General features: G+C 39.7%; 1 protein-coding gene and 1 pseudogene across 1 annotated transcript in view; one reads left to right on the plus strand and one right to left on the minus strand.

Moving 5' to 3' along the window:
- Positions 1 to 492: 492 nt before the first annotated feature.
- PTPN2 (protein tyrosine phosphatase non-receptor type 2) overlaps positions 493 to 17,652 on the minus strand; it is a gene marked incomplete at its 5' end in the record, with an annotated part of 75,760 nt that continues 58,600 nt past the window's right edge. Inside the window, 5 exons of the mRNA XM_024763703.1 lie at positions 493 to 860; positions 7,345 to 7,446; positions 10,857 to 11,038; positions 15,940 to 16,092; positions 17,278 to 17,487. Of these exons, the coding sequence (XP_024619471.1) occupies positions 839 to 860; positions 7,345 to 7,446; positions 10,857 to 11,038; positions 15,940 to 16,092; positions 17,278 to 17,487 (669 nt within the window). The remainder of the gene's footprint in view (positions 861 to 7,344; positions 7,447 to 10,856; positions 11,039 to 15,939; positions 16,093 to 17,277; positions 17,488 to 17,652) is intronic.
- On the plus strand, positions 7,546 to 10,837 carry LOC112412185 (prefoldin subunit 4 pseudogene; annotated as a pseudogene).

Here is a 17,652-nt window from a genome sequence, read left to right on the forward strand (position 1 = left end):
ATGCTCACATGACGTAGACGTGAGTGTCTCTGGATGAGTATCACCAGGACTGAGGACTGAGTGGACTCAGAGCCCAAACCCAGCACATGGTCGGGAAATTAGACAGTCAAGAGGCCAAATGCCCCCTCAGGAAGGAACCTTTGGTCTCTTTACAACAGGAGGTGTTTGGGGAAAGCACAACCTCCAAGGACAGAGTAACACTGTGATTTAAAAACTGCACTGAATTGCTGTCCTTATCTAAAATTGATTTAATACCATTATCCATATTAATATTTTTCCAGGTAACAAAAGGGATATTATAACTTTTCTTTTGTTGCATTCACCTAACCTATATTGATAGGGTAATAAACATCTTAAAAAACCAAGGGGCCAATGTTGTGAATCAATTTAAATGTCAGTTGCTCGTTATAAAAACTTGAGAGCAAACCCTTAGGAAAACATTCATTATTTGAAGCAGAGCTGTCCTAAGATAATGCACACAAACCAACACAGTCTATTTAAGAAAAATATTTAATGCTGCCAAAAAGTATAAAAATACAGTAGGAATGGCAGTACAATACAAAGTAGTCTTTCCTAATTTATTTCTTTTACATCTCTCTACATTTCACACACGCATTAAAAAACTTAACAATGCATCAAATGAAAGGGCTCTGCAAAGTCTTCTGCTGGTGGTGCTCTTCGTTCCCTGGATGTAAGGTTTACTTTGTAAACAGACAAATGTGAGGCAATCTACAGGCTTATCAAGCCTCACTTAGTGTCCGGAGTGGGCTCCAGGTCTTGCTTTGCACATCAATGGTTCAAAATTTATAGCTGCAGAATATTCTCAAGTCATGAATATTTAGGTGTCTGTCAATCTTGGCCTAAAATATAAAATAAGAAGTCATCTATTCAATTCATATTTACCAAACACACAGACATACACAGATACACACAAACATAAAAGGACTAACAATGAACTAAAAAGGCAACCAAAAAACATTCCAACACATCACACTCAATCACACTGAGTGCTTTGCTGTTACCTTGGTAAAACTGCTTATGTGCTTGATTTTCAAACAGAATTGGTGGTGTGAGGTAGACTCATGTTAAAGCACCATAACTCTCACTCTTTTACAAAAATTAATAACTATGAACTTTTTTAGGTCATCCTGTATTACTCAAGAAATGACCTCCATGTGAGCTATACTGACAGACAGTTAAAAAAAAAAAATGTACCCACAACAGTTTAGCAAGATTTTATGGTACGTGCTAGACTTACCAATACTTTGGAATTCAATGCAAAAGTCTAATCCAATTTGGACCTCCACTGTATCATACTGCTAAAAATATTATGAATGTAATGTATGAACATAAAGTTGGCTTATATCTTTAACTCATGGACTGTTAGCAGCATGCTTTTTGTCCTGAAGGGTAATACTAATGATCACAGAAATACAGAACTGAAGTGACATGATTTAAGTATTAAAAGAAAACACAGACATAAAATAATTGATAGATTTATTGTACTTTAATGCCAAAAAGTAAAGATAAATGAGAGTTTAAACAAGTGATAGAGAGATGAAATAACAACTAATTTAAGGGCAGGCGAGTTTTTAATGTTATTTCACAATATTTGCAAATAGCTGAACTTCTGAGGTGGTAACTGGTATTTGCCCTCAACTTCCCTTGCTCTGACAAAAAAAAAAAACCCAGATCTAAATACTGGTCATTATTGTGCCTCCACATGTATAAATGGGAGATATAAACCACACCCACACATTTATCCAAAACATTTAGTCAAAATCCCCAATACTACGAGTTGGCTTCTTCCTGACTGCTGGCTCCTTGGTGTCTCATTTCCAGCACTGACAGAGAAATGTCCAGACACCAAGGAAGCATTCTTGTTAGGTGCCTGTGGTCACAGAAACTACCACAGGTGCTTCTTGAAGGGACCTGAGAAGCCTGAACCAAAGTGGCTGATGTGAGGAAAGGAGCTTCTGACTGACCCTGAGTGCTGCAAAATATGCATGTGTTTCCCACACCTTCAGAAGTCCCCTTGTTAAAACCAAGGAACTGATCCAGTCAGAGTGAATGAAATAATGGTTTGGTTTAGAGAGTGCTCTGATGTTCCAGTATTACTCTGGCTCAGTGGTAGTTCAAACTGTTCCACAAAATTTTTTGGAGAGGAAAACTTTGATTTGTTTCACTTAAAAAATAAAGAGGGTTATTTTGGATTTTAATGGGTAACAGTAGCTGTCTAATGCTTTTCCATTTAAATATTCCATAAAAACAGGTTGCGTGTGACATAATGGGAAAGCGTGAGGCCTGGAGTTACTGGGATTCTACAGACTGGAGTTCAAATCTCAGCTCTGTCATGATCTAGATGTACAACCTTGGGCAAGTTACTTATTCTTTGACTCAGTTTTCTCGTCTGAAAATCGGGTAACAGGATGCACCTTGGAGAGGTGTATCTACTGACTGGCAGAACCGGCAGGTGTTGCCTCCCCAGCAGTGTGTTAAAGACACACTCAGCAAGGATGAACTACCCCTTAGAACAACTAAAAGGTCTTGACAGGGGCTGGCTCCACACCGAAGTAGTTCCTGCCACCAGATACTCATCCTTGCTTTACTGAAAAGAGTCCCACACACTTCTCTAAGGTGAGCAAGGCACTCACTGCCTTACAGACAACATCAACTTACCCAGTGGGAAAATCCCGAATTCACCAAACTCAAAATAACTTCAGGTTTTTTATAGTAGTAATTTGAAATATCAACATCATCATATGTCTAAAAAATCTATGCCAAATTAGAGCAACAATAAAGAATTGATGCTTTTCTTTAAAAAATGGTCTCCATAAAGAAAAAAATTCCCATTCCATTCTCCTTATAGCTCCCCCAATATATCATGTGATGGAAAACCAGACAATAGTATTAAAGTAGACTCTGCAAGTAATATCCTCCCTAAATCCTAAAATTCCCATATTCCACTCTAAATTATAAAACCCAAACAGAAAGAGTACCAATGATTGGATTTTTCATTCTGCCACTGGACTGCACAGAGACGGTCATAGCATTTGAGAATTCTCGTTGTCAGGTTGTTACTGATAAAGACAAGCGCTCGACCCAACTAAAAGCCCCTCGGGCTGAGTCACTGCTTAGCCGGGGCAGTACTCTGCAACATGACATCACTCATCCACATTCAGCAGAACAAGAGGACACCTGGCATTTCTAACTTATCTGCTGTTGTAGGGGCTGTGGGTGCTGCTGTCCCAGAAACAGTGCTTTGAAGACAGATACAAGGAAAGATGGAATCAAATCCAAACCAATGAACTAGGGAAAAGATGAAAGACACAGGTCAACTCCAGAATAAATCATCCAGGGGACGACCAAGACCTGTATTTTAAGTCAAAAGAACTTAATTTTATTATGTGAAAAAATACTGAATTTCTGTTTTCCAAAACTTTATTTATAAGATGACTACCATCTAGATAAGTCAACACCAAATAAGGGTTTCCTGAAGTAAGAGAGACTTGAATAGCTGTGATGTAGAAATGGGAGCCCAGAACACGCCATCCCTGCCAGGCACTCAGCTCCAGCAGGGGATGGACATGGGAGTCCTAACCTCAGCCATCCCGCCCTTGTCCACGCTTTCTACCCCACTAACAAACCCACAGGGACCTGCTGGAACCAGAAATAAGTCAGTGCTGACGGAAGGTGTGATTCTTAGACTCTTGCCTGGACATATGGAGAAACGGATGATAGACATAATGGCATTAGGCTTACAATATACTGCATTTTAAAGGTCTCTGTAAGACTCGTGTCTGAAAGTAAAAATCAAGGCAGACTAGATTTTAAAATCTGTACAATAACCAGGCAGTCACTCTGGAAATGTACTCACTAAAAGAGAGTATACAACGGTCAATAAAACATTTCTAACATAATCAGGTTCTAGCCTGTGTCTGTTCACACAGAATCTAGTCAGAGATATTTTTCTAAGAGGGGAACGACTTTCAGAAGTTAAATCTTTCTTTGAGAATTTAATTCTAAAATACACTCTACATGAGAGTCTTCAATGACGGCAACAGGAGAGAAGGTAGAAAGGTCAAGTCTCAGGCTGACTCTGGCTCAGCAACACCACCACCTGCTGCATGGGCTTGTTGTGAGGTTACCAGGAGAACACGTGGGAAGCCCCAGCACCATGCCCGGCACCACGGAAATGACCTCTAAGTGGGAACAACCATCACTGTCAAGGACACTGAAAGCAAAGATGGAACTGATACAGAAGCTGGAGGACTGCTCCATGCCAGAAACTACTTTTTAAACCAATATGTATTTTTTTAATTCAAACCATCAATTCTAGTTTATTTGCAACAAAGGGGACACGCACAAGTGTACATAAAATTAACTGAAGGTCACAATTCCTTCCTCTGATGCACCTGTTATTTAAAAAAAAAAAAATCAACTTTTTAACTTCCTTTCTCTTTTTTTGTTCATTCCTTGGTAGAAATACTAATACATCATGAAATGGACCAAAAATATAGAAGAGGATAAGGACTGAGCAAATATATAAAACATCTAAACATGGAAGTGGTCTGTACATTACCAAAGTTCTCTATGCACTTTTACATCATTTTTATGCTACATATGGATAAACTTAATATGGAGAACTGTATTTGTAGATATTCTACACATGCAAGCATAGATAAAAATCAGTAGTAGGATGGCATAAAATGCTTGGCTGCACGTGGAAATGAGTACGGAGCCCATTGGTACAGCCAGAAAAGACGGTCCTGAATCAGGGGTGCTGTCCGTTTATCGGCAGGAGCAGATACAAACACAAATGAACTAGGTATTAATTCAGATAGTCTTTCTTAAAAATAATAAAGCTTCTGGCTTTTTTATTAAGAAAATACCAGCACCTCATCGAAGTCAAACCGTACAACTGATTTTCAGCATCTGTTCTAATTAGAAAACATCACGAAGACCTACAGACACAAGTTCTGGGAAGATGCACACCCACCGTGGTTGCCGACTCCTCTGCTGTTCCCTGAGGGCAGGACCCCGCCTGGCCTGCCCCTCTGACTAGACGCCTTCTTTAATAAAGGTCAGGCACGTGGCCATGCATTTTCAGTAATTAGTATAGGGCACCCACCAAAAACACAATCCCTGGTAAAAATTAACATGCTCTCCTCAGGGATGTGCTTGGAAGAGGAAAGATGACTAACGTTTGCAGCAGCAGAAGTTTATCAACAAGTGTCCGCTACACCGGACACTTAAAAATCACTGGATGTGATTTTAAAAATACATTATGGCAAAAAAAAAAATAATAATAATAATAAAATACATTATGGCAAACATCTCCAGAAGGACGGGAAGAAAGAGCAAAGCTGAAGCACTGAGCCCCACGAAGCACGTCCACCCTGCCCGGGGACAAGGGTATCATTATCAGCTTGTGTTTCCCATAAAGTCTTTGCCTTTTATTGAAAGCAAGGCGACCCACGGTTGGAACTGAATAGGTCTACCTGTATTTGACTTGCAGAGTAATATACTGTATTTTAGCAAAGATAAACCACAGCAAATTGGAAAGAAAGATTTTAAACCAATAACGACCTAAAATGTAAGGGTCATGGTGCCTGAACACAGGGGTGATGCAGGCAGACACAGCAACATCCTTCTTACCTCCTTCCATGTAAAGGTTACAGGACACAGTGGTGCTGAGCAGGGCGTGGGCACATGTGACACAAACTGTCCTCTACACACAGCACCACCTGCGTCCTGCTCTCATACTCTCAGCATAACTCAACCCACTCAAGAAGGCTATTCAAACCAATTCAAAAGTCTATCTATACCGAAGGTTTTCAAACTGTTGTTTAAATGATCACTGCCCGCTGAAAATAATTAAACCTCGTGCAGCAATAGTACCTAGTATGTAAAGTGGATAAAGCAGAGACAGCCTACTTTATCTGCTGGAAGTAAAGGTTGGCAGCTTAGGGTCCTTCCTACCACCTCCTGGTGACTCCTTAGAAATCCAACAAGCAAAGTTTGAAAACCGCTGAAATAATGTGTTTTCATTATTTCAGCAGATAAATTTATAACAACTATTTAAAGTTTAAGTAAAACAAGTTAAACACTGAAAGGAATGTTACAATCTGAAGAAAGCTAGCACTCAAATGAGCAGTTAGATCCATTAAACAATATGCTCTAAAAATACCCATTAAGAAGTTAAAGGGACAGTGTAGGTTTGAACATCATTATACTATTTATTGAAGTAGAAAGAACTTAAAAAAGTTTTTACTGCAAAACTTCAGTCTAATAAACTGAAATCATGGATGATAAAATGCTGCTCGTTATTTTTATTTCCTAAATTATGGTTTACCCAATTATAAATTAGGGTAATTACATTGAAATTTTCCTGAAAAATAAACAGTATTAATAATGGGCTTTACAGAAACCAGTTTCTTTACAAAGTCTTGACCAACTGTTACCTGACTACGCCAGTAAGGAGAATTTTCCTTCAAAGATATTTTTAGAGAAAATTTTTGTTTCTTTTTCTTTTTAAAATTGGGAAAACTGTAAAACATAAAAGAAATGCAAATATATAGTAAAAATTGCTTATTCAGAGTTCTACCTGCTCATATCAAACTTTTCTTCAGGAAAATGTATCCAGTACAATTGAATCAACATACACTTTATTATTTTTTTTGTGGTAACAGATTTTTTTTCAAATTGAGCTTTTAAAAAGTACATTTAACTACAAAAGTAAGATTAAATAGGTACTTATAAAATATATTTACCCTGCAATGGTTAAGAATATAAAATGTTGATGCCCATGTGAACAAGTACATTTATACATTACACGCATTACTTAAAGGTCATTTTCTTTCCAGTAATAATGTCCATAAAACCACAATATTTATTGCTTATATCAAGTGCAGGTTAAAATCCAGACAGCCTCCAAAAACGAATCCTCGTGATAAAGGACTTCTCAGTCTGGTCAGGTGAAATATTACACTTAACATGTATGAATACAGTTGAAAATGTACCAGTTCTTAAGAAGCATTCAAGTCTTTATTTTAGGGAGCGGGTACAGTGTGGGCAGCGCCTTGGGGTGCTGAGGGGACTGCACACCCCAATTCTCTGTGGGTGTCTAGTCAACTGCACCGCCTGGTGTCTGAGGAGTCTGCTAACAGATGAACCCCTGTGATTCACACAACACTGTCAGCTACCAGTGCTGAAGCTTGCGGGGCAAAATTAATTATTTATAGGGCATTTTGTTGAAAAAACAGTGTCCAGCCAACAAAAGCGCCAACCAAAATGACGGACACAAACCCCATCTTAGTGAGAATAGGTTGCCAATATAACCACCTTTTCCTTTTTCGTTCGGTCTCGTTCAGCCTCTGCTTCATCTGCTGCACCTTCTGAGCTGTGTTGGCTTTCCTGTCCTCCCGAAGGCGCTTGCGCAGAGCACTGTCGACAAACAAGAGCACATCAGCACGGCTGGGCTCAACCACGCAGGCAGAGCACAGCCCCCCCGCCCCCGCCCCCCCCCACTCCTCAACTCATTCAGACACTGGAACAAAAAGGGGAAAAGCTTCAATACTCTAAATGGTCCAGAGATGCACTCAGGTAATTCAATGACAATTGCTGGTACAGTTTTATGTAAATGAATATTTTTAGTAGGACCTGAAAGGAAGCATGGTATCAGTATTTTTTCTTTCTTTGCTAGCCAGCCAGCAGCAGAGGGAAGACAGAGGGTTCCCAGGCATCTGATCCCCTTTGGAGTTCATATTTGATTTTTCACAAAGGCCCCTATAGTTAACATTTCCTTGAATATTCTGCTGTGTGAGTGCCTACTGCTGTCTGCCCATCCCTTTTCTAGCTCCCATTTTCCTATTCAATACAGAATTTTTGTTCCAAAGGAAGCTCTTTGACTCTGGGATCATGGTCCCGGAACAACACAAAGAATGGCTGAAGGCAACATGAAAACTACTATTTTTTTCCCTTGAAAAAAATCTCACAAGCCTAAGATGGCGGCCACCATGAAGAAGACAGCAGCAGAAGATGTCAATGTTACTTTTGAAAATCAACAAAAGACATACAGATTTGCATGGAATACAAGCAGAATCACAGAGCTGAAGGAATAAACAGAAGTAAAAAAGAAACAACTCCCAAACTCAGAAGATGCTTGTTAGGACATCATGCTTGCAGACGAGGACTGCTTAATGACACCTCATCAGACTGGTGATGTTTTCATTAGCCATCCTCAAGAAGAAACATGAGAAATGCTAGAAGAAGCAAAGAAAAACTTGCAAGAAGAAACTGATGCCTTACCATCCAGAGTGGAATCAATTCAGTGGGTGCTAGCAGATTTGAGAGTTCAGTTATATGAAAAATTGGGGAGCAACACAAACCCTGAAGCTGATGAAAGCTAAACATTTTATAACACCAAATGATATGGAAAGCAAAACTTTAAAATTTTTTTCACTTATTTAATGGAAACTTGCCTATTTTCACATCTTATTTATGTTTTTAAAAGAAGACAGTATTCATCTATGTATTTTGCATAACAATTATATAAAGTGTAGGGGTTTTATGTCATGTTATTAAAATCAGTTAATAAAAAAAAAATCTCACAAAATCCATCTCCTCTTTTCACTTACTGCTTATATTACAGCAAAAGCCTAACCAGTTTCCATGCCTTCAGAGTAAATACTACACCCCAGTAATTATTCTGAAGCACAGCTCTGATGGTATGGCTTGATTAAAAATCTTGAATGCCTTTTCAGCATCTACTACATTAAGAGGCAGCTTTTTTCCTGGCCCAAATGTTTAACCTATATCTAATAGTGAAAAACAATCAGAGGAATCCAGATTGTGAGGCATCCTAAAAGGCAACTCATCTATAAGCTGCAATGTCCAGCAATGGGGGAAAACTAAAGGTGGTGGACAGTCCCAGGTTAAAGGAGACTAAAGAACCACATCAACCAAATACAATGCATGATCCTGGATCAGATCTTGAATTATTTTTTTAAATAGCTATAGAGACTGGGATCATAAAAATGTTCCAAAATTACATTATGGCGATGGCCACAAAACTCTGTACATATACTCAATCCAGTAAACTGTACGCTCTAAATTTTGTGAACTCTATGGTATGTAAATTATATCTCAGTACAGTTATTTTCTGTAAAGCTTTAAGGTGGATTTTTTTTTATAATTAGAGAACTCTGAATATGGACTACATATCAGATTATTTTATCTTCGTTAAATTACGTGGGAATATTGGCACCTTCAGACATTGCTAGTGGGAAGGTGAAGTGATGCAGCCGCTTGGAAAACTGGCCAAAAAATGCTCAACACGGAGTGGCCACATGTGGCCCAGCAATCCCACTCCTAGTTACACACCCAAGAGACAAGAGCACGTGTTCTCCTGCCATGTACAACCTCGTTCTTGCCCAAATGTTTTTCTTTTTGCTGTTCTCCAAGTTTGTTTCCTTCTAAACTAAGAAAACCTCTTCTCTCTGGTTCTCTCACCCTCTAGAGTCCTTCTATTCTCATCCTAGGGCATTTCATTTATAGTAAATAATTTACGTTGCTAGTCTGGGTTCTTATTTTGTCCCTTAAGTGTATTAGCAGCCTGGGGACTATATTTTGCTCATCTCCATATGCTTTGCAGTCTTCCTAATGTCTTTTTCACTTTAACTTATCACACACACAGGTATCTCCAGCTGTGTGAACTCTACCTGAATATTTCCTACAATGACTTGCAAAAATTATTACTCAGAATTCACTCTCTAGACTGAAAATTCACTATAACAAGTATGTGTGTACCTGCCAATAAAACAAATTACACTGTAGTCAAGATCAGGCAAAATATATATAAAATATATAAAAGGATACAGAGCTCCCAGTATTATTTCCTGACTTAAAACTAACAAATCTAATGTAGAAGAAGAAACAACTTTATGCTTTAACTTGTAGTCTAAACCACTGAAGCCACACACAAGGAGTAGCACTGCTAGGTCATAATAAACTCTTCAATATGATATATAGCAACTTACTATGTACTGTAATACGCTACCTTTTATAAAATTTCAGGCAATTTTTATATTGGGGAAATACAGAACTGAAGCTATAATGTATAGGAGACCTTAACGATTTTCACAGCACATCCCAAGATCCCACTGTAACAAATATGACTACAGCATAAAATTTTCCACAAGAAAAAGCATACCTGACAAAAAGAAAAGAAAAAAAGTCTTTCAGAGATATTGAAGAGAGGGAGTAAAAGAGCTCATTCACTTTTCTGAGAGACTCACACCTCAGGACACCAGCTTCATAATGTGTGAGATATTTGGAGCCTGAGAAACGTAATTTTTCAAATTTAAAAACTTGAAGAGTTTACACATTCATATGGATTCAAAACTCAAAAAGTATAGGGCATTTTATGTGATTTTTTTTGAAAAATATTTTTTTCTTCCAATAACAGAAGTTGAAATATTCATTTAATTATTTCATAATGGTATTAAAGGCATATTATCAATTACATTGTAACAGTAGCGTGAACACTATATAACTGTACAAACGGCAGGTATTCATACTGTTTTCTGCATCATACTACACATTTTAGCATCTAATTATATTAACTCTTACACTCAATAAGTATTGTGTTAAGCCATTTTCCAACAGGTTTCCGTCTTTAAGTATTAGCTTCTTTGAGATCAATGATGTCATTACATACTACTTAAATGCCCTTAAGTAATAAATAAATGGTTACATTAATTCAATACACTAAGGGTCTATATTAGTTCCCATCCACAGAACTTATTAAAATAAAAGTCTCATCTTTTCAAGCACTGTTATTGCAGTAACCTTACCTCTCGCTGTTTTCCTCCAGAGTATCTTGCATTTTAGAGGACAGTCCTGTATACCTTTCACTTGTCAGTTTTTCTTCTTCTAGGTCTATCCTGTTTCCGTTGTATTTTTCAGTCATTATTTTGGTTAGTGAATGATCGAAAACAGGACATACATCTTCCTTAGAAAGTTCTTTCCACCGTTTCTAAGTAGGGAAATGAGAAACAAATGCAAACACTAAAGTTTTGACTTTCCTTAAATAAAATTTATGAAACTGAAATTCTATATTTAACTTAAGAAAACCCTGTGATGCTAACATATGAATGAAAAAGAAAAACGTGTTTTGTCATACCACTTCTAGCTACGTCTATTTTAAGTTGAATATTTAATAATAATAAAGCATTTTTAATAAATTTATCTATCTATCTATCTTAGTTGCATTGGGTCTTCATTGCTGCGCATGGGCTTTCTCTAGTTGCGGTGAGTGGGGGCTACTCTTCGTTGTGGTGCATGGGCTTCTCAACGCGGTGGTTTCTCTTGTTGTGGAGCACAGGCTCCAGGCACACGGGTTTCAGTAGTTGTGGCTCATGGGCTTAGTTGCTCCGTGGCATGTGGGATCTTCCCGGACCAGGGCTTGAACCCGTGTCCCCTGCATTAGCAGGAGGATTCTGAACCACTGTGCCACCAGGGAAGTCCCAATAATAAAGCATTTAATATTGATGCACATCAGTATGTAGTTGAATACAATAATCTTAATAAAATGTAGTGACTTTAACCTCACCAAAATATTGGTCTTAGTAAGAAGATCTTCGCCAAAGTCAGATTGTGCTGTCTCCTAATCCAGAGGCATGTGCTCTGGAAAAGTGACCAAGATGGCCCTTGAACGTGACCCACTGTGCCCTGCTCATTGCCACTGTCCAGTTTAGTGGAGAGCCAATGATGAGACCTCCCAGCAGGTTCCTGCAGTGCCAGAGGCCTTCAAGTTGACTGTCCCCACCAGGTACACCAGCAGCCCAGGCAGCTGGCTGGACACTGGGTTGGGAAGACTCCTCAGCACTCCTGGACTTCAGATCAGGCAGGATTCAGACCAAGATGAAGAGACAGCCTATCTTCCTCCAATGAAACAGGACTGTGACCTGCCTTGGGACTTGTTGTGACTAATGAGATGACAGCTAACGAGTAGCAGAGTCGGAATTTGAACCCCTCACAAGGCTCTGCATCTCGGAAATAATCATCAGTGTCAGACACCAGATAGTTTAAGTATCCAACAAAAATGTTAACTGTCTCCAGAATGCATGCTGGTCAATTCTTCACAGATCTAGTTACAGCAACTTGGCCTTATACTTGGACAAAACTCAACAATGTCAATAAACAAGATGATGCCAAAAACCAAGTCTTACTGGACCACTTCCCAGAATATGCAACAAATCCAGAATCTGTCAACAAGAAGAGTCAGCAGGAGGGTGGGGGAGAAAGGGAGATTTAATGCTAGTGAATTTTAAAAAGAAAAAACAAAGGGCAATGTCATTTTGCCAGGTCTCTGGGCAGCAAACTCACTCAACTTTGCCCCCCCTGTGACACACCCGACAAGCAGGCTCCAGGCTCACCTGCCTCGGCAGTGCTGCCGGTGCTGCCGACTGTGAGGCCAGGGACCCAGCACTGCCCTCGGCTCCCATTTGGAGCAGACGGGGCTGCTCACCTCCCCCGACTGCACACTCAGCTGAACCGCACTCACGGAGCAATGCCCCCACACCATCCGCAACCCCACCCCCATTTCTCACTGAAGAAAGCCCCTCGAAGGAGCTGTAAAGTGATGTATTTAAAAACTCGAAACCCACTGTAATTTGTTAAAAGTATATATTTACTTATAACTTTATTAGTTGTGTATTATATGTGATTATCATCACAAACACAGTTACTGGTTTCAGATAACAGTCACTTTATTTTTTATTTTTTTTTTGTGGTACGCGGGCCTCTCACTGTTGTGGCCTCTCCCGTTGTGAAGCACAGGCTCCGGACGTGCAGGCTCAGCGGCCATGGCTCATGGGCCCAGCCGCTCCACAGCATGTGGGATCTTCCCGGACCAGGGCACGAACCCGTGTCCCCTGCATCATTGGCAGGCGGACTCTCAACCACTGCGCCACCAGGGAAGCCCAACAGTCACTTTAGATGTGAATATTAACAGCTCTTCTTTGTCCTGGCAGGTTCTAAATCATTTTATATCCACATATGCCAGAAATCTTCACAGGAAAACTAACATGAAACTGTAGCCAATAATGAAAACACCACTTGTATCCCGTAAATCTAGATTAAGACTGAAGGTTAAGACAGAGGCCCCCTTTAGGAAAAAGAACCAGAGATGAAGCTTACACAGCATGGGTGCTTCTGGAAAGATGGCATCCCTCACCCCACTGCCATCAACTCACACTCGAAAAGCTTCCTTCTTTCTTCTTACAAATATTAATTTTCCCCAAAAATCAGAGGCAAAGGGGAGGAGGCAGATGTATGGAGAGAAAGACAAGTCCATAAACTGCCTATCACATCCTTGTATGTCCTATGAGACACTTTTTGGGACATGAGACAGAGTCATGCAGCTTGGGGTATCCACATTAACAAAGTAACTCTAGATCTTTGTAACAATAAAGTTTTATGATTTAAGATTTCAGGGAAATTTATTTCTCTGAGACTTCTGGTCTAAGCTAAGGTTCTAGTATAGCACTGTCCAATGAAATGTAATGCGAGCCACATATATAACTTTAAAAATGTCTAACAGCCACGTTTTAAAAAAAGATGAATTTTGACAAGATGTTTTATTTAATTCAACATTTAAAAATATTGTTATTTGAACATATAATCAACATTTTTTAAATTACTGAGATATTTTACACTTTTTCTCCCTATATTTGTACATCTTATACTTTAAGCAGAACTTGATTCAGACTGGCTACATCTCAACACTCAACAGAACACGTGGCTCCAGCATTAGACAGCGGGGTTCCAGAAGGAGAAAATATCTACATAAAATAAACAAGCCCATATGCATAAATATGCAGTCCTGGAAGAATACACACAGGCCTCAATGGTTACATATTTGGGGGGTGAGTTATCGAGGACTTCTACTTTGTAAATGATATACTTTCACGTTCTCTGAATTCTTTTATACTCAATATGTACTAATCAATTATCTAAAATTTTAAAAATTTCACAGCACCATATAAATTATTAGAGCCTTGCTAAGATCATTTCTGTGGAAACTGAGCCCTCCCAAAGGGTAACAGGCTTTCTGATCCTGAGCACTTGAAAAATACAGACATTTCCAACATCCCATCTGGACGGAGGCAGAGGACGCCTGGGTCTGTCTGAATGAGGGATAAAGGTGCTGAGTCAGAGATCTGATGGCCACACCGCACCAGATAAACTGGGGGAGAAGAAGTTCTTCCGAGCCACAAACTGCACTGTCACATACCACACAAAAGCCCGTCCATAAAACTCATCTCTGTGGGGAAAACGATCTGCACAGGAAGCACATATATATTCTAAAACTAAAGGAACGAAACTTGAAAAAACATTAAGGTGGAGCAAGGGATAGTATCCAAAGGACAGCACACGTTCCATAGAGTTAGTCTGTAAGAACAGCCAGAAAATTAGCAAGGAAGCAACAGAAGTGTGTGGGGAAAACCTCTGCATGTAAACTGGCAGACACAAGCCGAGATTAAAGAGAGACCTGTTCCTAATCCTGAACATCTGAGGTAACGTCGGAAGAGGGTCTTGTGCTTCATGGGCTTAATCTTCACATACCAGGCACTTCACAGACTGACATTTCTCTTCATTAAAAATTATTCTTTAGAGGGCTTCCTTGGTGGCGCACTGGTTAAAAATCCACCTGCCAATGCAGGGGACACGGGTTCAAGCCCTGGTCCGGGAAGATCCCACATGCCACGGAGCAACTAAGCCCATGAGCCACAACTACTGAACCTGTGTGCCACAACTACTGAAGCCCATGCGCCTAGAGCCCGTGCTCTGCAACAGAGAAGCCACCGCAATGAAAAGCCCAAAGAAGAGTAGCCCTGGCTTGCCGCAATGAGAGAAAGCCCAGGCGCAGCAACGAAGACCCAATGCAGCCAAAAATAAATAAATAAATAATCTAATTAATTAAAAAAAATTATTCTATAATGCTAAAGATTTGGGGGGGGAATCTTTTAAATAAAACTTAAAATTTTTATTGATAAATACAACAGATTGTCTTGAATAGTTAAAATAACACCAATGATCAGAACAAAAAAGTCAGCTGATAAATAAAATTTCTTAAGAATATTTAAATGTCTGTGTAATCCATACAACACTTAACTACTTATATCTCATTCCATCTTGACAGATGGTGTGATCTCAGTTATAAAGGAGGGCTTATTCAGAATATTCCTGCTTTGGCTAGTAATCACAGAAGCTGAAGAGGAAGCAAATGGTTCATGTAAGAGAAAAATAAAGAATTCCACCTGCTTATGTCCAATTCCATATGATCAGTTCAGACAAGAAACGGGTGTCTGTTGTTACTTCTTTTTCTATTTCACATGTTACGTTAGTACATAAACACAGATTTCTGATAATCAGTCTTTGAACTTAGCTTTTACAAATGTGGAATAAAAATACCTTCATGAGAATACAGCCACCAACCAGAGAAAAATAACATTCTCCTGAAATTTCATTACGTTTGCTGCAAGTACTCAAGTTGCTTGCTCATTGTTATAAAAGATGAAATACCTATGATATAAACTAAGTGTTCTTGTATAACTCCAGATCAGGTTTTTAATGGGGCAAAAGTAGCTAAATTTTCTGGTTATTTTAATGATGAAATGCTTAACCCCTCCTTTACAAGGAACCTTACTTTCTTTAATGAAATTGTGTCCCCATTTGGGCTTCTGAGTAACAGGCAGGATTTAACATTAGGCTGAGGTACACAGGAGGAGGGTGGCATACACTTTACAATCTTAGGGGCCAGCTGGATTCACCACATTAATGTAAACATGCTTTTTTGGAAGGAAGGGAGAAGACACATGCATAAACAGAGTGCAGCTATGTGACGCAAATCGTATTTGATACACAGTTTACCTGTATACTTGAATCTCCCTTTATAAACTTTGCTCCTTCTATTATAGTCATGTATGAAAATCTGAGTTGATCTGGTGTCTGAATCAGCCCCATTCGGTATTTTCTCATATTCAGTAACAGCTGTTTAATATTAATATTGTCTCCTTTTTCCATCTGCAAGAAAGGTAAACATTATTCAAGCCTTTTGTTGTTAGGAGTCCAGGAAAGAGAAGCAGTACAGGAAAACCGCTAAGAGCAAGTCAGCACAGGTTGCCCGTCTGCCCCATCCAGGCAGCAGAGGGAGGACTCCTGGCCCTTCAGCTAACTCACAGCTGGCTCCAACCAACAGGAATCTCATTCACTCTGGCTAGTGGTTGGTCGAAGGGAGGATTTATAGCCCATTCTGGCTTAATGTAAGGATAAATACATCGAGATTAGTGCCTTTCTTTTTTAAGAACGTCTTGGCAGGAGTAAATCTTTTCGTTCGGCGCCTTCATGTCTGTGTGCGGCAGCCACCTGAGGGTGCTGGAGCAGAAAGGTGGAAACAGCCAGACCCACAAGGACACCGTGGGGCCGCTGCACCAGCTGGGGCTGGATCCACACACCCCCACCCCAACCAGAAAAGAGAACAGCTGTTGAAGTTAAATTTGGCAGGGAACAGGCAAACACACGATCCAGTTTTAGTATTTACCATTAACAGAACAGATGCTTAGAGTTCTTAAACACGTCACAGTGAACATAACAAGCCGCTTTTGACTGAAGTATAGGATATTAGGCAGAGTGGTAACACAGTAGACGTGCTAAGATACCCTCCCATCAACCTAAAGGGAGGAAAGGCACAGGCCGGTACCCAGGCTGGGGCTGGGAAGGCTGGTGGAGAAAGAACATAGCCCTCGGGCACAACAGGAACTTCAGGGAATGATATTAAAACCCACACTCACCGAGCGCTTAGAAAGTGTTCTAAATGCACTCATCCACTTAATTCTTATGACAGTCCTGGGAGGAGAATACTCTCACTCTCTGCAGTTTGTAAATAAGGAAACTAAGGCAAGAAATAATTCAATATTATCTACCAACTGATGTTTGAAAAATAAGAAGGGCGGGGGAGAGGACCCATCATTTAGGTAACAAAAGCTACCAGGAAAAGTCTCCTTCGAGAGCTCTAGAATTATCTTGGATGCAGCCCCACCAGTCACAGCAAGAGGCAGCTGAAAAGATGTGAATGAGAGTTTTTGGTTTTTCTAAAAGAAGGCAGAAGTTCAAGTTTGAAAAACACAGTTCTGGGATCCTGACAGTCGAGCTTACTTCTGCCAGTGGAAACAATAAAAAGGTACAGAAGACTGAAACGAGGTCACTTACCAGAACAAGACAAGTGTCCACCAGAGAAAAGGTGCCTGACCGCCCGATGCCGGCACTACAGTGGATCACCGCAGGCCCGTGTTCAGGATTCAAAGAGCCAGACTCTCGCACTTTAAATAAGAAATTGAGAAATGAAGCTGGTGATTCAGGGACTCCGAAATCTGGCCAGGTAGTATAATGAAAGTGAGATATTGTTCTGGTTTCACCACTCTAAAAAGTGAAAATCAAGGGGGGAAATGTTAGTTCTGAGTTTTTTCTTTTAACAGTCTACTGCAGAAAGATGTGTTTTGTGTAATGTACCATGATTTTTCATTTGGTTTTTGATAATCACATACACAAGTATGGGAAGATTTTCTTTAGGAGAATTTGGAATAT

Source organism: Neophocaena asiaeorientalis, unplaced genomic scaffold, assembly GCF_003031525.2.
Source record: "Neophocaena asiaeorientalis asiaeorientalis breed wild unplaced genomic scaffold, Neophocaena_asiaeorientalis_V1.1 scaffold110, whole genome shotgun sequence".
NCBI lineage: Eukaryota > Metazoa > Chordata > Mammalia > Artiodactyla > Phocoenidae > Neophocaena > Neophocaena asiaeorientalis.